The following is a 26,003-nucleotide window of genomic DNA, read 5'->3' on the forward strand; positions in this document are numbered from 1 at the left end:
AATCTTTTATTCTTAGTTTATCAAGGGTTCTTATAAGTAACACTGAATTAAAAAAAATTTTTTTTGGCAGCTATTGAAATAATCCTATGACTTTTTCCCTTTGAACAGTTTATTGGAGGAAATATATAATTGGATTGTTTTAATGTTAAACAAATTCCACATCCTGAAATAAAACCAACTTGGTCATGAACGTATTTTACACATTGTTGGATGTGGTTTGATGACATTTGTTCAAGAATTTTACCTGTGAGTGAGACTGGCTTGTTTAATTTGTCAAGATAATTTCAGCTTCGTAAAATGAGGTGAGAATTTCCTCCTTACTACCTAAAATAGAAATTATGTATCACATTGAAATCGACTTATCCTTGAATGTTTTATAGCACATATTCATAAATTTTTCTTGGCCTAGAGATTTATTTGTAGATTTTTCACTCCTGTCTATGTCTTAAAATAGTTTTCAGGTTTTCTACTTCTTTATTCAATATTGATGTAATTTTTTTTCTAGAAATGTATCCATTTCATTGAAGTTTAAAAACCTATTGAGGTAAAATTGTTCATAATGTTACTTCTCATCTTTCAGAGTCTGAAGCTTCTGTCCCTTAACTCATAATCGAGTTTATGTCTTCACTTGTTTTTCTCGGTCAGATTTTCATGAGTTTACCTGAAGTTTATAAACTTTTACCTTTATGGATCTTCTATATTTTATCATTCACATCTGTTTCATCATTATTGTTTTTTCCTTCTACTTTATGTTGTTTTTATAACTTCTTAGAATGGATTCTCATTAATTTTCTGTTTTAAAAAACAAACAAGCATTTCCAATGATAAACTTCCTTCCAATCATATTTTGAATGCATGATACATGTCGTGCTACGATTCTTCTATTACTGCTCAGTTCTAAAGATTTTCTAATTTCCATTATAAGTTCCTCTTTGAACTATAAGTTAGATTTTCAAACATTTCCAATTTTTCAAGTTTTTTGTGATAGTTTCTAACTTAATCACATAGTGGACATTTTAGGAAAACCCAGTTTTAAGAAATTTTTGAGACCAACGTCATGGGCCATACATAGGGTCAGGTGTCCTTGAAAAGAATGCTTTACCTCAAACGTTCAAATAATGTTGCTCAGATTTTCACTATCTTTATGTCAGTTCTAGGACTGAGTCTACCACGTTCCTGGAAAAGGCAGTTGATTCATCAAGTTTTTTTTGTTTTTTTTTTTTTTAAAGATTTTATTTATTTATTTGAGAGAGAGAGAATGAGAGACAGAGAGCATGAGAGGGAGGAGGGTCAGAGGGAGAAGCAGACTCCCTGCCGAGCAGGGAGCCCGATGCGGGACTCGATCCCGGGACTCCACCAGGATCATGACCTGAGCCGAAGGCAGTCGCTTAACCAACTGAGCCACCCAGGCGCCCGATTCATCAAGTTTTGAACCAGGTCTTTGCGATACAGAATCTTTGCTCTTGATGGTGTGCTCACCAGGGGGCAGGGTGGTCTCTGGTGTGAAGGGATGGTGTTGACCTTCTCTTTACCTTTCTGATTTGAGATCCTCAATGAAGACAGCCAACCACACAGAGGTGACAGACTTTGTTTTCCAAGGTTTCTCCAACTTCCAAGAATATGAACTCATACTCTTCGCTGTGTTTCTGATCGTGTACATCCTAACTCTGGTTGGCAATGTCATCATTGTGACTTTTATCCGTATCAACCACCACCTCCGCACCCCCATGTACTTCTAAGTGTTCTTTCTGCATCAGAGACTTTCTACTCCCTGGTCATTATCCCACGCATGCTTTCCGGCCTCATAGGTCTGAGCCAATCCATCTCCCTGGTGGGCTGTGGGACTCAGCTCTTTTTCTTCCTTGGCTTTGCCATCACCAACTGCTTCCTGCTAGCAGTAATGGGGTTTGATCGCTATGTGGCCATCTGCAAACCACTTCGTTACTCAATCATCATGAATTGGAGGGTCTGTACCATCCTGGCATCCTCGGTCTGTGTCTCAGCATTCTTGCTCACTCTGATTCGGGCTGTGGCCATTTTCAGACTGCCTTTTTGCAACTCCCTGATTGAGGATTTCTTCTGTGATGTTCGGTCTGTGTTGGACCTAGCCTGTGCTGTTCCAATCATTAATGATACCCTGACCTCAATTATCACCCTGTTGGCCTTCACAGCCCCTCCCACCTTCCTCTTCATCTCCTAATCCTCATCATCTCCACCATCCTCAAGATCGCCTCAGCTGAGGGCCGGAAGAAGGCCTTCGCCACCCGTGCTTCCCATCTCACGGTGGTTATCATCCATTATGGCTGTGCCTCCATTGCCTACCTCAAGCCCAAGTCTGAGGACACGAGGGATCAGGATCAGCTGATCTCAGTGACCTACACAATGGTAACACCTTTACTGAACCCTGTGGTGTATATTCTGAGAAACAAAGAAGTCCAGGGTGCTCTGAGGAATTTGGTGGGTAGGAAATCCCTTCCCTAAGATGAAATCTCTACCCTATAAACAGGCATGCATGTTTTCCAGATAGAAGCTCATAGGTAAAGTTATAGAGCCCGGGTTTCAAGCGATTGGTGAAATCGACATCACAGCTAGGGCCAGAGCAGAAGTGAAGTGAAGCTGGGGACCAGCTTCTAATAATTGATTCTCACTTCCTCAACCTCTTTGTTAACATAATAAAAACATAAGTCACCCTGAAGACTTGTAAAAAGACACCTATTGGCCCTAATCCAGGGGATAATTACAGGGTCAGAGGGTGATCTAGTGTTTATCTCAAGCTCAAATTTAAAGTGACCAGTCCACTTTGCTGAAGTACAAACCACATTAAAGTCATACATGACTAAATCTTCTTTTAACGTCAAGTTGGATGTTTGAACAAGTGGTTACTGGAAACGATACTGTGCCAAAAACTAATCGCCTTGTGTTTTAAAAAGATAAGCAAAGACAGAGATATCTTTTAGGAAATGGGTTTGGGATGAGCTAAAAACCTTCTAGAGAGAAGATTTTCTAGCAACCCCCTGCAAATTTCCTGTTACTCACATGTGGGGTACCAAAGGAAAAGGATCTGGGGTAGAGGAGAAGGGGAGTGAAGTACAGAAGACTCCTGGCCACACAAGACAGCCATGGAGCCCTGGCCAGGTGAGCAGAGTGCACAGACCTGGTCTGATCCTTTGCTTCTTCAAGCTGAACATAAGCCACATGAAGGTGTCTTTGTGGGGTTGAAAGCAATGGCTCTCCCGTGGACAGGATGACCAGTGGGCTCAGAGGAAAAGCCCACAGAAGGCTCAGGGAACAGACTGCTGAAAAGAATCCTGTGAAACTGACTAACAGAAGAAAAATCAGAGGTGGACCCAAATAAGAGCTTCCAGTCAGAAGAGAGTAGAAGGCAGAAGGACAAGGGGACAGTTGGTGGGGCAAGAATTCGGGAAAAATCCTTTGGACTGGGTCTTCTCCTGCCCTTCCTAAACCAAGTCACAAAGGCAAGGGAAGAGAGTTCAGTGAGAATATGAAAAAGTGTCAACAAAATTCCTTTCTGATGAATTAGGTAATATTACTCCTAAAAAGCTAAAAAAAAGTCAGAAGAGGATTTTTGACATGAAAACTTCCATGAGGTTAAAGCAACTGAGTTAGAAATGGAATAATAAAAGACTATTTACCGTTCCTCACGTCAAAAATATAAAAATGAATCAGGGTGAATTTTAGACTCAATTTGTGAGACAAAATTGGTGTTGAATAACATGATGATGATTAGCAGTTGTAACTGCTGAGCAAATCAGAGTTACTACACTGAACGGTTTGTAAAAAGATACACAATATGTGAGTACATGGTATTCTCAATGTGGAATATTTTTGAAATGAAGAAATATCAAAATGTGTAAAGTGATTATGAATTTTATAGGCTAAGTACGCAGATACATATAAACCTAACTTTTAGAAGGTTCTACAATTTAATTAATGTTGTCATTCTGAGCTCCCAATCTGATGGATGGAGGAAATCACCTGGTCCTTTCTATGCAAACTGGGGCAATTTAGTGAATAAGGCACTTTATGAGTAACCATAATTAAATTCAAAGTCCTGCTCCTCCCCTTTCTTCCCCCATTCTCCTTGGGGTGAATCAATCAAGTTCTGGTCAAGTCTTCTAGGGATGCCTAGGTGGCACAGTTGGTTAAGCATCTGCCTTCAGTTCAGGTCACGATCCCAGGACCCTGGGATCAAGTCCCACATCAGGCTCCTTCCTCGGCAGGGAGCCTGCCTCTCCCTCTGCCTGCTGCTTCCCCTGCTTATGCTCACACGCTTTCTGACAGATGAATAAAATCTTAAAAAAAAAGTTTTCTAGTTTTCTTGGCATAGAGGAGAAGGAACCTACTTGGTCCATGGAAGGTTCCAACTGCCCCATGTCGGTTTCTATGAAGATACATGACCCCCAGAAGCCATCTTGGGTGGCATCTATCAAGAGGACTCCGGTGTCATCATGTTCTTTAACCAATGTGGTCCCTGCACCTCATCTTCCTTATGACTTTTCTAGGGCCTCTGGCCCGCCCTCAGCCACTTCTTGAAGACATCTAGGCATTCAGCTGCACCCTGGCCCTGTAATGAATAGGACTCAGTGGGGGTGTCCCCATGCCACCCACCCAGATGCATCACTCACTCATGTCTGCTCCACCAGGATGCCAGCTTTTTCTAAGAAGCTTCTCTGTGAAGTGAGAGCATATCCTTTCTGCTTTTATCAGATACCTCACCCTTCCATCCCACAGCAGGACTTAGCTGGCAGGTGCAAGACTGGGTCTTCCCTCATATCCAGCTAATTCTAATGTTGACTCCACAAAGCTGGATGCCTTTATTTTGTTTTGGCAGAAAAACCTGAATTCTTCCTAACTCTACAATTTGCATCGTACATTTCACATATAAAGTACTTCAATCCTTAAGCTTTTGATATTCAAAATTATTTGTAAGCTAAAAGAGGCTTTCCTCTCTGGAAAAGTTTGCTAAAGTTAAAAACCATTTCAGCTTTTAAGACAAATGTTTTAGTTATGAGTTTTAAAAAATCTTTTTGAAATTCAATTGACTTTTCTTCTGGGTTCTTTTAGGTTTGCCCTGGGGCAAATGAAAGTCCTGTGAAACAATGAGGAATGTAGAATGTGAAAACAATGTAGAATTTTTATTCTGTTGCATTTATATATTTATTCTACGTGTCAACATTAATTATGGATTTTTTTAATGTTTTATTTGCTAGAACTAGTTATCTGCCATTATTCTTTAGAATTTTTTGGAATGTTTTGCTTGTTTAAATGTTTCACATAAATTTTAGAAGCAGCTTGTTCAATTTACAGCCCCCACCCCCACCCCCCCAAAAAAAACCCAAAAAACGAAAACACACAGCATTCTCAACACAGTTAAACCCATATAAGCAAACCACACTCTGGTACTATTTTACTATAATCCTACTGCATTTATAATTTATGGAAAATTGACATCTTAATGATCTTGAATCTCTGTATTCAAAAACAGTGTTATTTTCCATTGGCTCAAGTCTCCTTTTGAATCAGGAAATTTTACATTTTCCTATAATCGTTTTCTAAAAGTTCTATAGTTTTATGTTTTACATTTAAGTGATCTCTTTTGAGTTAGTTTGTTTAAAGTGTGAAGTTTAAGTCAAAGTTTAATTTTTGCTTTCAGATAGCCAATTACTCCAGCCCTATCTTCTTTAAAGGTGATCATCCTCCATTGAATTGAATTTGCACATTCGTCAAAAGTCCATTGAGCAGATTTCTATGGCTCCATTTCTGGGTTTCTTTCTGGTCCAGTGATCTATGTGTCTACTTCTCCAATACTGCACCATCCTGATTAACACAGCTATACAGTAAGCCTCAATATTGAGTCAGGTGAGTCTTTCCACTTTATTCTTTGTCAAGATTGTTTTAGTTATTCTAAGTCCTGTGTATTTCCATACCAATTTTAGAATAAGCTTATGTCTACAGAAAACCTTGCTGGTATTTCATAGGAATTGCATCAAATTTATAGATGAATTTAAGGAGAACTGACAACCTTACGATGTGGAGTCTTCTAATCCATGAACACAATAGGTCTCTCTATTTAAATCTTGATTTATCAGCATTTTGTAATTTTCAGCATGCAAATCTTACATTTTATACCTAAGCATTTCATTTTTCTTTGGAGAAATTGTAAATGATACCGTGCTTTTAATTTTGGTTTCCACATGTTCAGTGTTAGTTTACAGAAATATGATTTTCATGTGTTGATATTATATGTTGTGACTAAGTCACTAGTTCTAGGTGTCTTTTGGGGGGGGTGAGACAATTATCAGTTTTATTTCTTCTTTCTGATCTGTATGCTTTTCTTTCTCCTGCCATATTGCACTGACTAGAACTTCCATTACTATGATAAATAAGAGTGGTGGGAGCAGACATTCTTGCCTTGTTCCTGATTTTTTTTGGGGGGGGGGGCAAAGGGATGGAAGCATTCAGTCTTTATCATTAAGGATGATGCTTTCTATAGGCTTTTTGGATATGTTCTTTATCAAATTGAGGTAATTTTCCTCTATTGTTAACTTGCAAAGAATTTTTGTCATGAGTGCTAGATTTCATCAAGTGTTTCTCTATGTCAGTTGATATAATTATATGACCTTTCTTCTTTAGTCTGTTAATATAGGGGATACCATTGCCTGATTTGTGACTATTGGTCTAGCTTTACATTCCTGAAGTAAATCCAATTGTTCACGATGTGTAATGCTTTTTATACATTGTTGGATTTGGTTTGCTAATATTTTGCTGAGGATTTCTGCATAAGTTCATGAGAGATGCTGATCTGTAGTTTTATTTGTACAGCCTTTACATGGTTTAGGTACCAGGATAATAATACTGGCCTCATAAATTATGGACTCAAAGTGAGTTGATCAGTATTCTACCCTCCTCTGTTTTCTAGAAGAGACTATTCATACTTGATGCTAATTTTTCTTTTATAGTTTGACAAATTCTCCAGGGAAACCAACTAGGACTGGAGATTTCCTTCTCATAAGTTTTTAAATTATGAATTCAATTTTTTAAATAGTTATAAGACTACTCATTTTATCCAATGTTATAGGATTATTCAGATTGTCTGGTTTTTAGTAGTTTGAGGACTTGACCCATTTCAAGTGGTTGGATTTATAAACAAAGTTGGTCATAGTATTTCCATATTATCCTTCTAATAGCTGCAGAATCTGTACTGATACCCTCATTCCATTCCTGATAATGGTGACTCATGTCTTTTGTCAGTCTTTCTAGAGATTTATCAACTTCACTGATTTTTCGAAGAATCCATTTTGTTACATTGATTTTTTTCTATTTTCCTATTTTTTATTTCATTGACTTCTGTTATCATTTCTTTCTGCTTGCTTTGGGATTTTGCAACTCTAGTTTCTTGAGATAGGAACTTTAGATCATCAATTTGAAAGGCTCCTTCCTTCCTTATGTAAGCATTTAGTGCTATAAATTTCCCCCACAGCACTGCTTTAGCTGTATCTGCATTATAAATCATACAATCATTTCCATTGTTTCCTACATATTCTCTTGAGACTTTGTCTTTGACCTGTGGATTTGTTGGAAGTATGATACTTAATTTTTGTTTTTAGAAGTTTTCCTATTGTCCTGTTATTAACTTTTGGTTTGTAACCTGAACATTTTGCCTATTCCGTTAGAAGACTCTAGATCCTATTTAAATCTTTTACTTCAGCAGGTAGTTGCCCAGTATAGGGTTAGTATGCAGGGTCTGGCCTACTTTTGTTGCATGTGGTTCCAGGGACATTTAATTTTCAGAACATTTTGTTTTTTGGGTGTGTTTATCTTGTTTGATGCTGTTGAGATGGTCCTGCTGGTGTTGCCTGAGGGCTAGAAGGGGTTTCCCCAAGCTGGGCTGCTGACATGGAGGAGAGTCTCAGCCTGTGGGGACAGAGGCTTCTCTAGGCAGGTGCTTGTTAGGATCACATGCCCCTCATAGGTGGGGATGGAGATCCTCTCCTACTAGTACACCCCATCCCTAAACTTGTGTCTCTAAAGGATGGAGGGAAGTTGGAGGAAGGAGGGAAGTATCAGGCTCACAGGGTCAAAGAGGCTTCCAGAACTGGCTTTGTTGGTGGGATCAGTAGCCTTAGTGTTTCAGGTTAGGGAGAGAACACACTTTCCCCGGCTACTATTAGTGGGGCTCCCTCATCAATCCACTTGCTAGTGGTGCCAGGCTCACCACCACCTGTTTGATTCAGGATAGGAATGAGCCAGGTTGATGGTCAGGAAACACTGGGGCCAAGGTGACCTTATGCTGAGATGGGAGAGGTTAACATTTCCTGTCACTATGCTTTTCCTCCAGACCTGAGGTCACAAGTTTAGCTTCCTCTCATCATCTCTCAGAGTTCTCCTTTGGTTGCCTCTTGGGTTATTTCCAGGGGTTATGGTTTTACTTAAGGGGAGAAATGAATCTATGCCATTTTATCTGTACCAGAAATTCATTTTTCTATAAATTTTACACATTTAAGTTTATTCTTTGACATTTCTTATAGTTTTGCAATTGAAAATGGCTTTTCTTCCATTATTGACTTTTATTTCTATGCAGCTAGGATAATGATAAATCTGAACACAGACTCCTTATAGAATAATTTTAATGTAATAATTTTTCAGTGACTCCTCTTGGGTTATTTTCCAAGTATTCTATTATATCACCTGGGAAAGATTATAATTCTACCACTTCCTTTATAGTTTTTATACCTTTTAATTCTCTTGAAGTAATTATGTTGTTCAGTATAACAGAGTTAAACGATAATGGTTATAGTGATCATTTTGTTTCATTTTATTTAATGGGAGTGTTTCTCATTTCCCCCTATAAAGCCTGATGCTGGATTTTTAGTTGGGATACACACATTTTTATATTAAGGAATTATTCATCTAATCCTATTTAATTGGATTTTTAAAATGAAGAATAGAGGTTATATTTTATCATGGATCTTTCTCAGCACCTAGAGAGAAATGCATACATTTTTTCTCTGTTTATATGGTTCACTAAATTAATAGATTTAAAAATTCAGAACCCTCCTTGTATTATTGGTATGATAGCTAACGTATTGAATACTTACTATGTTTCAGGCACTTTTCTAAGTATGTGTGTTAATCAACTGATTTCATCCTCAAAACAATTCTATGTTGTAGATACTGTTATTACTCCCACTTTATAGGTATGAATACTGTTATAAAATCACATAGTTCATAAATGAAGTTTTTAAACTCCAAGACTTTGGGATTCAAGAGTTTTCCTATTGATCACATGCAATATTACATTACACTTTGCCACAGTATACTATTATTTTAATCTAGCACTGGGTTCTCTATTTACTTCAGTGAAATCCGTATTTTGTGTCTGCATGTGTAGAGCAGGCAGCCCAAGATGGGCTACTTTGGCATGAACACTATTTTGAGTTAAAAGCAATCAAAATCCAACAGATTCAGGAAAAAGCTCTTTACCTCCCCCTCAACAGGATCTCAGCACCAAGAAGAGTACAGAGATTCCTCTTTACCTAAGAAACTTATCTGCATAATAGAGCACCTTTCCTTTCCAAACATCTGCTCTCACCTTCCCGCTAACAGTCTTCCTCCCCTTTGTATCCACAGACCCTACCCCTCTCCTGAGCTCACATAAGTATCATGTTGCTGACTGTCTTTGGAATTCCATGTCTATGTGGATTCCACATACATTTGCTATTAAACTTGATTTTGTCCTGTTAATCTGAATCATGTCAATTTGATTCTTAGTCCAGCTAAAAGAACCTTCAAGGGTCGAATAAATTCTTCCTCCCCAACACATGTGTATCCTGTGTACATGTGATAATCAAATCAGGCTTTGTTTTCAATGCTGTTCACTTCATCAAAGAATTTGAAGGGTTTCCTCTTTTTCTAGGCTTCCCACCTTTTTAAAGACCATTGTGCTTTATTCCTTAAAGTTTTCGTAGAATTATCCTCTGACTTTACGTCATATGATTTTATAGCCTAGAATTCTCTGGAACTGAGACTCTTGTGGAAGGGAAAGTTTTGACCACTTCCTCTATGACTTTTTCTAAAGAAAAGGTCGCTTTAGATTGGTTCCTGTTGCTTTATGCCAATAGCTGTGAAGAATAAGGGGAACTCTCAAATTTATGATTCCAGCTGTTGTCTTTCCCTGATTCAGCCACCAGCTAGTTGCTGCCTGCTTTTGACACTTCCATTTGGAGGTCTAGGATTGTTCCAAACAAAACACATTAAAAAAAATTAGTATACATCCCCCCAACTAGTAAATGGCACCTTCTATACCCAGCTACTCAATCCAAAAGCCAGTGACCCTGTCTTGAATCCTATCTCTTCCTCTCTCCTCCCCAGCACTGAATCTGTCAGCGCATTTCTATGCAAAAGAAGGCAAAGACAAAAGCCTACTAGCACCACAGGGTGTTAAGCAAAACAAGGTTATAAGGGGAAAATCTTCAAGAGTGCACACAATCTCCTAAACTCTTGTTAACCTGTTGAGCTTCGGCTGTGCATAAGTGGGCTGGTTATACTGTGGGAACGGCACATTTATAAAAAGGGAGAAACAGGGATCATTTAAGTGATTATCTAGCAATAGGAGCTCCCAGGTGGAAACAGCCGTGTTAGAAAGAAGGGCCACAGCGAGAACTCAGCAGCTGGTGTTAGCCTCTTCTTCCACCAAAGTTTCTTAGAACTGCTGTGTCAGCTCTTTGCCAAGCTACTGAAAGGAGAGAGAAAATGAGCCTTTAGGGCCATCTAGACTGGTATCTCCTGACAAGCTTTGTCAGCTCTACCTACAAAGCACAACATGAATTTATCATCCATTTCCTTCCATCTCCACTGAAAGTTCTCTTATCCAGAAATAATCTCTATGCACTCCCCTTGTTTATTCTTATTCTTTTCTAATCAATTCTCTACATAATGGCTATCTTCTAAAAATGAAAACCAGATGACACCCTTCCCCTAATTAAACTATCCAATGGATTCCCACTGCACTCGGAATAAAATCCACTTTCCTCATGGTGGCCTACAAGGCCCTACCTATCCTTGCCACCCATGTCTTTAGGAAGGACCTCATCTCTTACTGCTAACCCCTGCTACTCCAGCATCTATCGACATGGAAGGTTTATTCCCACTTACGATCTTTATACGTGCCATTCCTTCAGATGAATGACCACATGTTTCTTATAAATCACAATATCACAACTCGTTATCAGAGTCACCAGCAAGACCCCAAGACCTGACCTTTACTGCCCACCTGCGTGTACCCAGCAACATTTGTCCCACATTTTCCTATGCTCTTCTTTCCAGTTTCTCTCTTAACTCAGGCAAAAGACCTGATGGGCACAGCATCCTGTGGTGGAAACCAAAACTACCCCTCAAGCAGTAACAACTACTCTGAGGAGGAGCCAGCAGGCCCCAGATCAGTTTGAGCTCAACCCTCTATTCACATCTGTGCAGATGGACCACAGAGGGACCAACAGTTACCTTTACCCCACTATAATGCTAAACTCTCCACCCAACGAGGAGCACAAGCCCCATTAACAAATATGCACATCTCCTTAGGGCGCATTTGTGACCTTATGCCCACCTCTACATAGGGTGACAAAGATCCCCTTTCTAAATATTCATCCTGGGGGGGCACCTGGTGGCTCAGTCGGTTAAGCGTCTGCCTTCGGCTCAGGTCATGATCCCAGAGTCGTGGGATCGAACCCCACATTGGGCTCCCTGCTCAGCAGGGAGCCTGCTTCTCACTCTCCCTCTGCCTGCCTTTCTGCCTACTTGTGCTGTCACATAAATAAATAAAATCTTAATAAATAAATATTCAGCCTGGGATGCCTGGGTGACTCAGTCGGTTAAGTGTCTGCCTTCTGTTCACGTCATGATCCCAGTTTCCTGGGACTGAGCCCCACCTCAGGGACTCCCAGCTCAGCAGAGAGTCTGCTTCTCCCTCTCCCGCTCCCCCTGCTTGTGCTCAGTCTCTCAAATAAATAAAATCTAAATAAATAAATAAATAATCCTACTAACCCTAAATAAAAAGGAACCCATTCATCCTTGCTGGGGGGTTGGGGGTTATGGTTTTGGAAGCTATTCCCCAAGATCTCTTTATCTGCTTCGAATAAAGTTTCCTTTGTGTGACAAGTCCACCAGGTGTGGTTTCTATGTGTGACTCACAAGGAGCAAACTCATGCTAATTAGGTTACAGTAGTAACCTTTTTCACCAGTGAAGTTCAGCTGCGTGGGTGGCTCTGCACAAGGAATATGTGGTTTAACCAAAGCTGGTATTATGCCAGGTAAGACAGGAGCAAGTAAATTAAAGGTAAAGGCAAGGCAATAATTGACAATGGTAGTCTATGGAGTCTCAACAGTGTGGGGATGAAAGTGAGAACAGTGAGAGCAGTAGCCGAGAGCCTGGGAATGACAGAAACACACAGAAATATGGACTGTGGGACTCTATAAATTGAGAAATTATTTGGATTAGGGTACCAGTGAGAATGAGCTGGAAAGAAAGCCATAAATCAATAGATCTCTAGAAAATATAATGGAAGTAGCCCATTCCTAAATGAAACAAAACATAGCAAATTCAAGGGAATTGGAAATGTGCATTTTCTACATGGGGAAGATTTTAAAACCCTATGAAATAAAAACATTTCTTTTTAAATCTTGCTTTGGATGGAAAGCCTCAGTGTTGTGAAGACTGAAGACGTTTATTCTCTTTAAATTTCTATGAATACAAATAAGAAATCAATAAAAACACTATTAATTGTTAAAAATGTGAGAATAACTAGAGAAATTCCAAAGAAGAACAATGGCGGGGGTGGGGGGGGTTTGCATATGGTAGCATCACATAGTACCAATATACGGTGTTTCTATTATTCAATGTATGACCTAGGGGTGGAAACATTTTCCCTCTTCTAGCTTCTTTGGATGGTCTAATAACTGATATAAAACTGATGTAAAACAGATTAACAGGAGAAAACCAAAGTTTAACAGAATATATACCTCCTGTATGCATGGGAGACACCCAGAAAAACTAAGTAATTCCCCCAAATAAAGCCATTACCTTAAATATAAGCGAAAGACAGAGGAATATGTTGGGGGATAGAGGGGGAAACATAGAAGGTGATCAGGAAAAGCACAGTAAACCAGGGTAAAGCTGTAATGCAGATTTGATAAGACTTTCCACAGAGGGAGTCATCTCCATCTTCCCATACAGAGAAGGAGACACCCTTACAAATGGAGATTTCCCTTATAAATTCAAAGGTCTCTTACAAAAGGGTCAATTCCACTCAGTTTTCAGAGCTTCACCTGTGTGTGCTGTTAAAAATAACCAGCTTAAACTAATCCCCATGCCAGAGACACACACTTTGGGGTAGCAAATTCTGCTTCCCTTTCAGTGGTGTTGAAACAATGCCTAGTTATTGGGAATAATAAAAGGTATATCTGATTTAAGAAATATTTCTAAATTTGTTTCTTACAACCAATTAAATCACATATTGAAATATAAAAGGTACAAATGAAAAGATGGGTACTTTAAAAAAATAATCTTGTAATTAGGAAGGCACTGATGCACACATAAATATAATACTAATAAAATTTCAAACCCATAAACTCAGTAAAAGTGATAAATGGAAGAAAGCTAACTGCAACATGTATGATAGGAGGCATATTTCTCCATTATAGAACTCATTATAAGAAAATGACAATATAATACAAAAAATGAGCAAGATACGTAAATAGACATTCACAGCAAAGGAAGTACAAATGACTAAAAAGCATATGAAAAGATACTCAGCCCCATTCATAATTAAAGAAAAATCAAAGAAAAAAATAATATACCATCTTTACCTACCAGCTTGCCAAACTGAAAAAATTGGTCAAAGCCCATGGTTGATGAAGTGTGGGTAAGGAAGCATTCTCAGTTGCACCAAATGTATATGTACATCCTATTCTGGTTGCAGTCTAGCAATAGTTGTTAAGTTCTTAAATGTACAGATCACTGACCAGGAATTTTACTTTCAGGAATGGATCCTATAGATATGCTCCCAGGAGTGCACAATTCTATACAAAGAGTGGTTCTCCAGAATACTCCTAAAAAATGTCAAAAACTGCACATAGCTTAACTATCCACTGATACAGGTTAAATAAATAATGTTGTATTCTTATTCTACAACACCCAGTTGTTCAAATGAACGCATAAATCTTCACATACTGATTTGTCAAGACATCTCAAATGTATTGTTATATGAAAAAGCTTATAACAGTACACAGAATATGCTCAGGTATATGCCCAGAACATTTCTAAATTCTATTTAGTAGGTTTGGTTTTTGATGTAGCAGAGGTTAGCAATTTAGAAACAACTTCCTATGTATATTAGACGAGCAAATGTGCAAATATATTGAGACTATGAACCAGGTTTTTAGTGCTGTAGACAGGACTTATAAATATGGAAAGGGGCAATACCAGAGTATCTGTGAGATTGTTTGAATTGCAGATACCATTATGAAATCATGGATTTTAAGATGTAGATGTTAATACACAGACACCAAGAGACATACCACTTTTTAGCTTTTTCACTGCGAGAGTCTAAAAGTCATCACACAGCAATGGCAGTAAGTGTACCTAGGACCCAGATCTTGGTTTCTAAGTATAATCCTCCACCAAAAGGTACCAGAGCTCCCTCCAGAATGGCTGATTCCAGGGCCAGTGCCAGGGAAGTACAAGACGAACCAGAACATCTTATTGGGCTGTTGTATAAAAGAGTTATTAATGCATAATGGAGACAGGTCAAAAGAACAGAGCAGCCAAACTAAAGCTGTTCCCACTGACCTATTCTGTGATGATCTGGACATCAAAATAATGTTATAGTATCTGCCATTATCTAGTAGTACCCATACTACCTAAATCTGGTTGTATCTGAATAGATATCTTCCTTATATGTAGAATGCCAATCTACAGCAGGAAAGATGGAGTTAGAAACTCATCAGTGGAGCCTGAAACTCCAGGGTCAGAGTTTGATGAGGAACAGAGTATTAATCTTAGTAGATCACCCTAAAGAAAGAGAAAATACTAACTTTACATGGGTAAAATGGTCATGTGATACCACCTTGAAAAAGAGAAGATACTGATATGGGAAACAAAGGCAGAAGAAAAAATTATTAAATTTCCTTACTACTTACAACCCATTGACAAGTCCTTGAAACAGGCAGAGTGACCTTCCTCTAGGGACTCAAGTGCCTCAATGTTGACACTTTGCTAAGGGCAAAAGGCAATCTTAGCCTGACCTCCCCAGGACCCTGTAAAGCTACTTTAAAAATTCCTTTGGAAACTTTTTTTCTACCCCCCCCCCAAGAAACATGTTGGCAATCGCCCCCAAGTACCTGTCTCACTGATACACATTCAAAGGGTCTCATTGAGTAAGGGAAGGTGGGGCTAGGTAGGGAGAGATAGGTAGGGGACTACGGGATCAGGCTCACAGAAATCCCAGAAATACTGAGGTATAAGAAAACCAGAGATAAGGGAACAAACCAGACCACCCTGCCCTGGGCATCAGATGTGGGGTCTTTTTATGGCAGTCACCTTGTGACCAACAAAAAACGACCAGACCCCAAAGAAGTAGTAAGCCATTAAGGATGTTATCACCAGTCCTTACTCAAACCAAGACATCACAAGAATGATAAGGCCACAAGCTCCCTGGTCAGTTCTAAATAAAAGACCGTCAGTGGAGGCCCACGTTGGCTGTTGGGACCCTCTCACTCCCAAGGGCCTTTCCTGTATCCTTGTTTAATAAAACTCCATCGCTTTTCTCACTCTCCTTTGTCTGCGAGATTCATTCTTTGACTCTGTGAGACAAGAACCTCGCTCTCCCGCTTCAATAGGTCACATCACTAATTATTGGAACAAACTGACATCATGCAACTCCCAGTAGGACACATTGAGAATGATACTGCATCACTTTTGTGACATTCTTGTTAAAAACTCAATCTGAATTTAATCATGAAGGAGATTAAACCAAAGGATAAATACAGAAGAGAAGGAACTGAAAAAAAACTGGAGATGAATGTGAGGGAAAAACTAGAATTTCTAGCACTCCTCAGGTCAACCCAAGATAAGAGACATTTTACAAACACACTTGGCCTGTCATTTTCAAAAGTATCAAGGTTGAGAAACACAAAGAAAACCACAGTACCATTTCCGATGAAAATACACTAAAACAGGATGACAAAAAGCAATGGGTATCTTGGATGGGACCCTGGGCTGTAAAGAAGCTTAGCTATAAAGGACCTTATTGAGACAACCGGGGTAACTTACAATGAGTTGCGGGTTAGACAGTAGTTTTACCGAGTTTGATACTAACTAATCTACGTATGGATCTCTCTATGTATACACGCTGATTCTCAACAACTGTGCTGTGGTTATATAAGAGAATACCCCTCTTAGGGAATACAGACTAAAATATTTAAGGTATAGTGAGACAATGACTTCAACTTACTCTCAAGTGATTTGGAAGAAAATTAGAGAAGCAGAAGAGGATGGAGGAAGGAAAACCTGATGAAGCAAGTGGGACAAAATATAAATAATTGGGTATCTGGATAAAAGATGTTTGTAAAGCAATTTTTGTACTATTCTTACAAGTTTTCTCTAAGTCTGAAATTGTGTCTTTAAAAAGTGTTTTAAAAAGCATGACATAATTATTCTCTTTAAAGACATCCATGCAGGAAAGGGTTAGCTCAGGAGAGCTTGCATTGCTCAAATCCTGCATACTCCCAGGAAAGGCTCATCTTTCAGACTGGCCCGTGTCCATCTCCTGGGAGAGGAGTTCTGAGCCCCCGAATTATTCTGTTCGATAAACGTTTTGTATGTCGAGGCCTTGAGCCAAATGATACCTGTCTGATCAGATAATTTATATTAACAACGTGACTTACGGTGAAACTGTTCTTGTTCCAGAGGGCTGGAGCCTGAGTACCTGAGGTCAGTAATGTGGTGTTGTAGGACCATGTGACTGACCCCTAAAAAAAACCCCGACCCCAAGGCTCAGGTGAGATTCCCCGGGCGACACACTTTGCACTTGCTGTCATGCACTGGTGCTGGGAAATTCACACATGTCCCCGTGACTCTACTGGGAAAGGACACTTGGCAAGCTGATGTTGAGTTTCTCCTGGACTTTTCGCCACTGCTCCTTCCCCTTCATTGATTCTAATCAGCACCTTGCCACCGTAATAAACCATAACCGTGACTGCAGAGTTCTTCTGCATCTGGGGGGGTCCTTCCAAGAGAATCATCTAGCTCGATGGTGATGTTGAGGACCTCCCACAAAAGATTAAAGACCTTTAAAAATACGGGGAGATAGACTATACAATCAATTCATCCCCCTAATGATGTTTGAATTTAATGCAGTTCCAAGCCTGACCTAAAATTTGTATGGAAAAGCAAGGGTCTAACTACTTAATAAGTTTGGCTGCTCTGATCTGATAACGAAGATTTATTATCAAGTTATCATTGTTAAGACAGTGTAATCTTGGCAAAGGGAGTCAAATAGACCAATGGAGGAGAGAGAGTCCCTAAACTAACCCATGTATGTGTACAACTGTGATATGGCAGACAGAATTGTAGGCCAGTGGAGAAAGGAGGCTCTTCAAACAGAAGTGCCAGGATAATTGGTTATCCATGTAAAAAACGAAAAATGCATTTAGACATCTATCTTACCACCTATACAAAAGTCAACAGATTTAGGGCGCCTGGGTGGCTCAGTTGGTTAAGCGACTGCCTTCGGCTCAGGTCATGATCCTGGAGTCCCGGGATCGAGTCCCGCATCGGGCTCCCTGCTCGGCAGGGAGTCTGCTTCTCCCTCTGACCCTCCTCCCTCTCATGCTTTCGGTCTCTCATTCTCTCTCTCGCAAATAAATAAAATCTAAAAAAAAGTCAACAGATTTAAATACAGGCAGTATGTTAATATGCTTAGAAGAAAATAAGATTATTGCAACGTGGAGGTAAAACCTCCAGGAAGATGCAAAGAGAGCTAACTATAAAAGACAAGAATGATACAGTTTCCTACATTACAATGATTCTGTTCAATAAAAAGCACCGTGAAGAAAACGAAAAAAATAAGCCACCAAATGGTAGCGAATATTCCTGTAACATATTAAGGACAAGAGGGTGGTGCTTCGAGTATTAAAAACCTGTTACAACTGAACAAGGAAAACACAACCCGGTAGAAAAGGGGGCAGTGACATGAACATGTATTCTGTGGAAGACGAATATTCACAGCCAATAAACTTTGAAAAGATGTTCACCTCTTTAGGACTCAGGAAACTAAGTTAAAACCACCGTTTCACCCCCACAAGTGTGACTGAAATTAGGAAGTCTGCTAAGTGTGTGCAAGGATCTAGATGAGCTGGAATTCCCTGTACTATTTGCCTGTCACAGTGTAAATTGGCACAACCATTTCAAAACTCAATTTTGCACGATCTTGTAAAATTGAACATTTTTATATCCCTTGAGCTAGTCATTCTCCTAAAAGATAAATCTCAGAGGAACTTTTCCACGTTTGCTCAAGGAAACATGTGTTGAAATATCTGAAACACTGCAATTTAGAAGAATACAAATCCGGAAACCACCACCGTAGCCCTCACCAGGAGGGATAGGGAACGCTGTGGCATGTCCACACGGTGGAATATGCTAAAGCAGGCAAAGTCCGAAACCGCAGCTCCCTCTGCATCTTGGAAATGTAACACTGAAGTTTTTCAAAAGCAAATCCCAGAAAACGATATACAGTATATACTTTTTATAAAGCTCAGAAACAGATATAAACAACATAACTGCTTAAATACACATATGTCATAAAGGTATGAAATAAGACAAAAATCAACACAAAATCAGATAGTAGTCGTCACTGCTGGTGTTGGGGGGTGGGTGAGAAATGTGTGAGCCCAGTTAGAGTGGAGTGAGGAGCTCCCAGATGTTTATTTTGTTACGCTTCACAACTTACATCATTTTAGACATAGTGTTAAGCATAAAGTGTGTTAAAAATGATAAATATCGGGTGCCTGGGTGGCTCAGTCAGTTAAGCGACTGCCTTCGGCTCGGGTCACGATCCTGGAGTCCCGGGATCGAGTCCCGCATTGGGCTCCCTGCTCGGCGGGGAGCCTGCTTCTCCCTCTGACCCTCCCCCGTCTCATGTACACTCCCTCTCTTTCTCGCTCTCTCAAATAAATAAAATCTAAAAAAAAATGATAAATATCTTTAAATAAAGATCATAACGTGCCAAGTCTCCACGTGGTCACAAAAACCCATACTACGGCCATGTCGCAACTGGAGGCTGCAGAATCTTGTGCGCCAAGCCAGAGCGTCCTTAACTGTGAAACAGTTTAGAACTTTTGTCTGCCTTTCATGGTCATCATCGGACATCTCAATGTATCTTATACTTTCTAACCCCGACGTCATCCCAAGCTGCTAATGTTAGATTAGGCGGAGATGGAAAATCTCCCTTTTGGGGAGGGGTTCACGTTTCCCCTTTGTATTCCAAGAATCCCTAGAACTTAAGCATTTCAAACAAAATGATCAGGTTTATGTAGATACCTAAGCAGGGAAATCTGAAATTAGTCTAATTTTTATCTTCTCTCAACAACTCACCTCCACTGAGGGCCGGAGATACAGGTCATCTGCTGACTTGCCAGGGCAGCCTGGGTTTCTTAAAAATGGACACAGCAGCGCCCATTCCGTATGCCCTCCTGACAGCATGGCACGTCCCACGAGGAGGTAAAGTTTGCACCCCTGCCCTTGAGACCAGGCAAGCCTTTGTCTGGACCAACACCACGTGGTGAGTCCGAGGTTAGGTCACAATGGATCACACAGCTTTGGGGGCACTTGCCCTTGGAATCCAGAGCACCAGGCTGGGAGGAAGCCCAGGCCACCTGCAGGGGCCACATGGAGGCCTTTCAGGTGACAGCCTGGGATCACTGGACTGGCATGTGAGCAAGCCCCAGCCTGGCCGCAAGTACAGGAGACCAGCCACCAGAGAGACAGATCCTAGCTGCCCTACCCCGCTAAGTCCCCGGTACTCGGTGATGCTGCTGAGTAGAATGTCCGAGTTTCTGCCCAAGCCCCCGCAGAGGTGGCCAAGCGCACCTGCCCGAGGCCAGGCTGCGGTAAAGGCACCTTGCGCGTTCCCAGGACCCAGCCTCCCTGGTGCTTACGCGGCCATCCCCTGGGAAACCTACTGCCGTGAGCTGCTCAGCAGAGCCCTAACCACAGTCCTCCTTCCTTTTTGGGTTACTCAGAAACTCAGGATTTGGCTGGATTTCCTCTCTCACCCCTTGAAGCATAAAAGGACAACTTCTCTACTGGGAAATTAGTTCACTAGGTCACGCTGCTCTAACATGGCCTAATTCGGACCACAGCGCTCAGACCATAACAGCAGGAAGTTCTCCCTGCCCTGATGGTGTGTGGCCAGAGGTGTCCCACTGGTCTCTGGCACAAGAGGCTTTATATCCGCTCGCCACTTGGGGGAGGGTGGCTCTCTATGCCGCTAATTGGATTCGTGTCTCCAGTGACAACTAGGGTGACAATTTGTTCTCACTAGAGCAGAGGGAAAAACCAGCAAGGGGACGCCCAAGTGAGGGACAATCCAATCCCACTTTGAGCCCAAAGCATCAAAGGCGGTAATGCATATGACGATATCACGTGGTGGCAAATAACAAGGGGAGAGGTTGAGATGCTAACTGTATCAACGACCGTTGAATGAAAAATATGAGTCTCCTACGAAACTCGAGTTTGGCTAGTCTTTCCTCTTAGGTCTCTGAAATGGATAGGGAGAAGGGCAAATACTAATCACCAGTTTATATTTGTTGTAAACTCTTCATATTATAATTTTCTAAATTTAGAAGTGACCACAAATTCAGTAGAGAAGTGGGAATAGGAAAAAAAAAAAAGGAACAGGGATGTTTTTCAGGTTTATCAAGACATGAATATAGGCTTTTCATTTCTGTGGACTGTAGAAAAATTACCTTGGAAGGGAGCGGGCAGGAGAGGAGACTGATAAGGGTACATACGTTAGATTAATTAAACCCAGAGGCCACAGGCTGGGTGGCTCTCATCCCCGCCTACATAAAGGAACCCAAATCTAAGCCCATAAATGCCTCAGGGTTACAAAATCAGAATACTAAGGACAACCAATCACAAGGAGCCAAGAAGGTTTTAGGCTATAGGCAATTGATCCTCCCTCACATTGTTTCCACCTTTTCTCTGGAAAAGTCTCCCCTAGTTCCTGCTGCAAGAGCACTCCTAACCACTGCCCATTTGGTGCTACCGGACTTGATTTCCTTTTTATTTTTTTATGTTCTGTTAGTCACCATATATTACATCATTAGTTTTTGATGCAGTGTTCCATGATTCATTGTTTGCGTATAACACCCAGTGCTCCATGCAGAACGTGTCCTCCTTAATACCCATCACCAGGCTAACCGATCCCCCCCTCCCCTCTAGAACCCTGTTTCTCAGAGACTTGATTTCTGCTCAAACTTAACATTTTTAATATGTCTCAGTTCATCTTCGAACAATATAAAAGAAAAAACAGTGAGACTAAGATACTCTCAGGAAAAGAAGCGTGTGGGGTTGGGGCAGGGAAGCCAGCATGGCGACGGGCTCCGGAAAGCCCAGCCTGATGGCCCCTGAGGAGGAGATCCCAGCTCAGGTTTGTTTGGACACTCGCAGGGGTCTCCCGGCCTTCTAAAGAGGTCTACTGAGTTTTGCTCTCCCACTTCTGAATCCCACAAGACAAAAACTAGAGCCAGATTTGACTGTTTCAGGCCAAGGGGGGGAAAAAGCCAGCTTCTAATACTGAGCAGGGTTCTCAACTACAGGGAAAACTGCATGGTTTCCTGGAATCCAAGCAGGGGCTCTTAGCGAGAGCTCACTTGGGCTTTGTAACCATGGTTTTCCAAGGCCCAACTGTATAAAAATAGAATATTTATTTAAAAACGAAAACCTGACAAATAAGCCACTGCTGTTTCTACTTGCAGTGAAAGCGCTGAAAGATTCCCAAAGCACAGGCCCAGGCAACGTGGGAAATGCGCCCCACACATAACGAGGTCCCCTGGCACTGGCTGTTGGCTTCCTTCCAGCCCCAGGGTGACTCTCAAGGGTGGTCATGGAAGGGCACCCAAAAACCTCGAGAGACGGTCCTCAGAGAGCCTTTCTTGGGTGTTAAAAGCTCCTTCTCCAGCTGGAGGGAATATCTAGTATTCAGCGTGTCCCCTGTGACTCTCCTTCTGGCTCCGTCCCTGGACTGGTCCAAGGGCAGGTGGAAGGACCACATTCAGGGGCCTTTTCTTCATGACCATGATTTGTGAAAACTTGTGACCAAGGGGCCACATCTCTGACCTCTATTTCCATTTCTCTGTTGAGCCACAGATTTGCAGGAAGAAAAGTAAGTGAGATTTCAAAAAAGACCTCAATGATTTACAAAGGGCCATAGGAGGAATAACACATATATATGGCTTTTATGGTTGTTAAAGGGTTAAACTGAAAAGGGTCCGGGCATCTAGGAATTTTTGTTTTCCCCCTGGATTTGCCACTTTCAAAGATGCCCTGCTAACCCTAAGGAATCACGACTTCCCAGGATTAAAGAGCATCCTGACTAATAAAGAATGGGGCTCTGCCACTTATCAGCTAGGATTCCTGGGTCATGTTCTATGAACAGGTCAGAATCCAGAGACGCTGCTGACAAAGCTTCATGGAGCAGGCTGACGGTTAGTTATATCCCGTGGTGCACACCTCGGCGCCAAACCACCTTCCTCCTCAAGAAATGGTCCCTGAAACTACACATAAGTGGTTGGTTTTTTGTTTTCTGGGTTTTTTTTGGCAACGTCACAGCATTTTCTTTCATAACAGGCTCTAAAGAGTGGAAGCGTAACGATGCCACTCCCTTACACCTTTCTGTAGATTCTCTTTATTAAAAGTGGTGTGTTTCTGAAAAGCAGATTAATTTTAAAAGCACTCAGAAAGCTTACCTTTGCTGTTTACCCACTAGTAAATCATTCTGCAATGTGGGTGATTTGCTTTACTTCTAGCAAAAGGTACTTTTTAGGCAATGCCATCGTTTCTATTATTGAATTTATTTTTTTTTGTAGCTAAGCTGTTCCATAATTATATGTTGGCTGGTAATTCGGTAAAGTCTGTTAGAAGAGCCACACTATGGTGTATTTTCCAATGAGATGTTAACAGTGTCATGCTTTTCTTCTAGGGTTATAGTTTCAATGTTAAAAGTCAGCCCGGTTCTGTAGGTGTTTGCTTTCACAAGCACAGACAGCAGGGAGAAGGACACGGGGTTTAAAAACACTCACTCCTCCTCCTCTTTGAAGAAAACCTCACTGTGATGCCCAGCACTCCGCTTCCTAGCAGGCAGTTCGTTTGGTGGAGCGCTGACCGGTAAGGACTCTCCAGCAGGTACTTGGGCCCTACTCTGCAGTGAAAACACTGGGGTCCCTGTTCTCAAAGACCAAATAATCTAGCCCGGATGGGGGCGGTTCTACAATGCAGTTTTGGGCAGGCAGAGGGACAATGGGCACAGGATCAGAAGACTTGGGTTCAAGCCAATTTTTTCCCCAGGCAATTCCTGAAACAGTTTCTGCATCCGAAGACAAGCAGTAATCTTGGTTCTCCCTGCTCCACTGGGCGGTAATGACGCTAAATGGATAGGAATGTGTTTTGTAATACGCAGTAAGGTATTGTCAATACAAAAGAGCCAGCAAGCAGTTCTGTGCTAGCTACCTGGGCAAGGATGCGGACGCCAGGGGCAGGGGGAGAGAGAGGTGAGGGAGGAAAGAGGAGGATGCTATAGGGCATCACCAGTTTTGGGTGGCTCTGAGAACTGACTGGTGTCTAGGAAGAGGCCTGTAGGGATGGAGGTTGAGAGGAACAGGACTGACAGAGCTGGAGAACTGGAATGCGAATGCGGTGTGTAGAGCCCCATGGCAGGTGCTTCACCCAAACCCTAGCCGCTCAGGAATGAGCCAGCGGCTGCAGATCCTAGAGCACAGCAGGACCGAACCTGAATGTATTCAATAATTTGTTGAATAGAAACATTTGAAGCTTAAGTATCGTGCTGCTATGAACAACTCTACAAGGTCATCATCAGTACATTCATATAAAGACAAGATGTTAATTCCTTACTCAAGACAAGTCAGCACATGACGATAGGAGTTTACAGCATTTGACTCTAAAAGCCACGTTCTTTCTCTTAGTGAGAAAACATTTCTCTACTCTCTATTCCCAAAAGGAACAAACGTGAATGTGAATATAGAGAAGCAGAGACCCAAGGCAGACTAACGACAAGAACTTCCCCAGCCTAGTTGACAGAAACCACCCGTCCAGGTTCCTTATAGGATTTTTCTTCTTTCTTAGATACGGCCTATGATTTAATGGAGAGAGAGAATCACACTTGGGTGAGGGAGTTCACTTTTCAGGGTTTCTCCAGCTTCCGTGAGCACCAGCTCACCCTGTTTGTCGTATTCCTTGTGCTGTACACCTTAACCCTGGCTGGCAACGTCATCATTGTGACCATCATTAATGTTGACCGTCATCTTCACACGCCCATGTACTTCTTCCTGAGCATGCTGTCCACTTCAGAGACTGTGTACACGCTTGTCATCATACCCAAGATGCTCTGTAACCTCCTGGGCCTGAGTCAGTCCATCTCCTTGGCTGGCTGTGCCACCCAGATGTTCTTCTTCATCACCTTGGCCATCAACAACTGCTTCCTGCTCACGGCAATGGGGTACGACCGCTACGTGGCCATCTGCAATCCCTTGAGGTACACAGTCCTCATGAACAAGAGGGTGTGCATCCAGTTGGTGGGGGGTGCCTGCAGCATGGGCCTAATCATAGCCATGACACAGGTGCTGGCTGTGTTCAGGTTGCCCTTCTGTGCCACAAAGGTGGCCCACTTCTTCTGTGACATCCGACCCGTGATGAAGCTCTCCTGCATCGACACCACAGTCAATGAGATCCTGACTGTGACCATCAGTGTGCTGGTGATCCTGGTTCCCATGGGGCTGGTCTTCATCTCCTATGTCCTCATCATCTCCACCATCCTCAAGATCGCCTCTGCCCAGGGCCGGAAGAAGGCCTTCGCCACCTGCGCCTCCCACCTCACGGTGGTCATCGTCCACTATGGCTGTGCCTCCATTGCCTACCTCAAGCCCAAGTCCGAAGAGACCAGGGATCAGGATCAGCTGATCTCAGTGACCTACACCGTCATCACCCCCCTGCTGAACCCTGTGGTGTACACCCTGAGGAACAAGGAGGTCAAGGATGCTCTGCTCCGGGCCACTGGCAGGAATTCTTCCTGACAAGATGGGCCCACTTCAGTGAGGATCCTGTAAGATTCTCTAGAGCAGGAAAGCAAAGCAGTGCCCACAGTCCCTAGAGCTAAAATTCTGGAGCCTACTAAGCAGTGGGTGAGTGAAAAGAGAACAAAAGCACTAAGATTCAGCCACTGGAGAAAGGGACACATTTCCCCAGAGTACAGGCAAGCTTGCACCTCACACGCGAACACAGACGCTGTGGGACTTCAACACAGGAGAAGGGACTTCTGGGAGGGGATGGGCAGTGTGGGCGGAACGACATCAGGACAGAAGGAAGGATGAAGCGGGGGCGGCAGCTCCGAGACAGGGTTAACATTTTAAAAATGTTCTCCAACACTCCTTTTGGACACGGAGTTTCCCTGTGCCCATTTACACAGGTTTAAGTCCTAGCTGAAGTAATTCCTTCACAGACAGCTCAAGCTCCTGCATCCTAGACACCATAAGTAAATGGATAGCAGACATCAGAAACGTGTAAAATTCATTAGGCTTCAATTCTGAATCTTTTTCACTTAAGTGCCAGGTTGGCCATAGGGGAAAATAGATACCTGTTTCCATGATCATGTCAGAGAAACATTTTCAGAAAGTGATTAAAATCCCTTGAT

At 41.8% G+C, this 26,003-nt stretch overlaps 2 protein-coding genes across 2 annotated transcripts in view; one reads left to right on the forward strand and one right to left on the reverse strand.

Annotated features, from left to right (window-relative positions):
* The window catches only part of LOC118013960 (olfactory receptor 10J3-like), a 155,191-nt gene that overhangs the window by 21,651 nt on the left and 107,537 nt on the right, over positions 1-26,003 (reverse strand). The window lies entirely within an intron of this gene.
* LOC118013961 (olfactory receptor 10J1-like) lies at positions 1,554-25,447 on the forward strand. Its single transcript, XM_035009908.1, is given in 3 exon segments — positions 1,554-1,734; positions 1,737-2,049; positions 24,456-25,447. Coding segments are annotated over 3 exon segments (1,425 nt in total). The 3' UTR covers positions 25,387-25,447.

This window comes from Mirounga leonina, unplaced genomic scaffold (assembly GCF_011800145.1).
Source record: "Mirounga leonina isolate KUSES-001 unplaced genomic scaffold, KU_Mleo_1.0 Mir_154, whole genome shotgun sequence".
Classification (NCBI taxonomy): Eukaryota; Metazoa; Chordata; class Mammalia; order Carnivora; family Phocidae; genus Mirounga; species Mirounga leonina.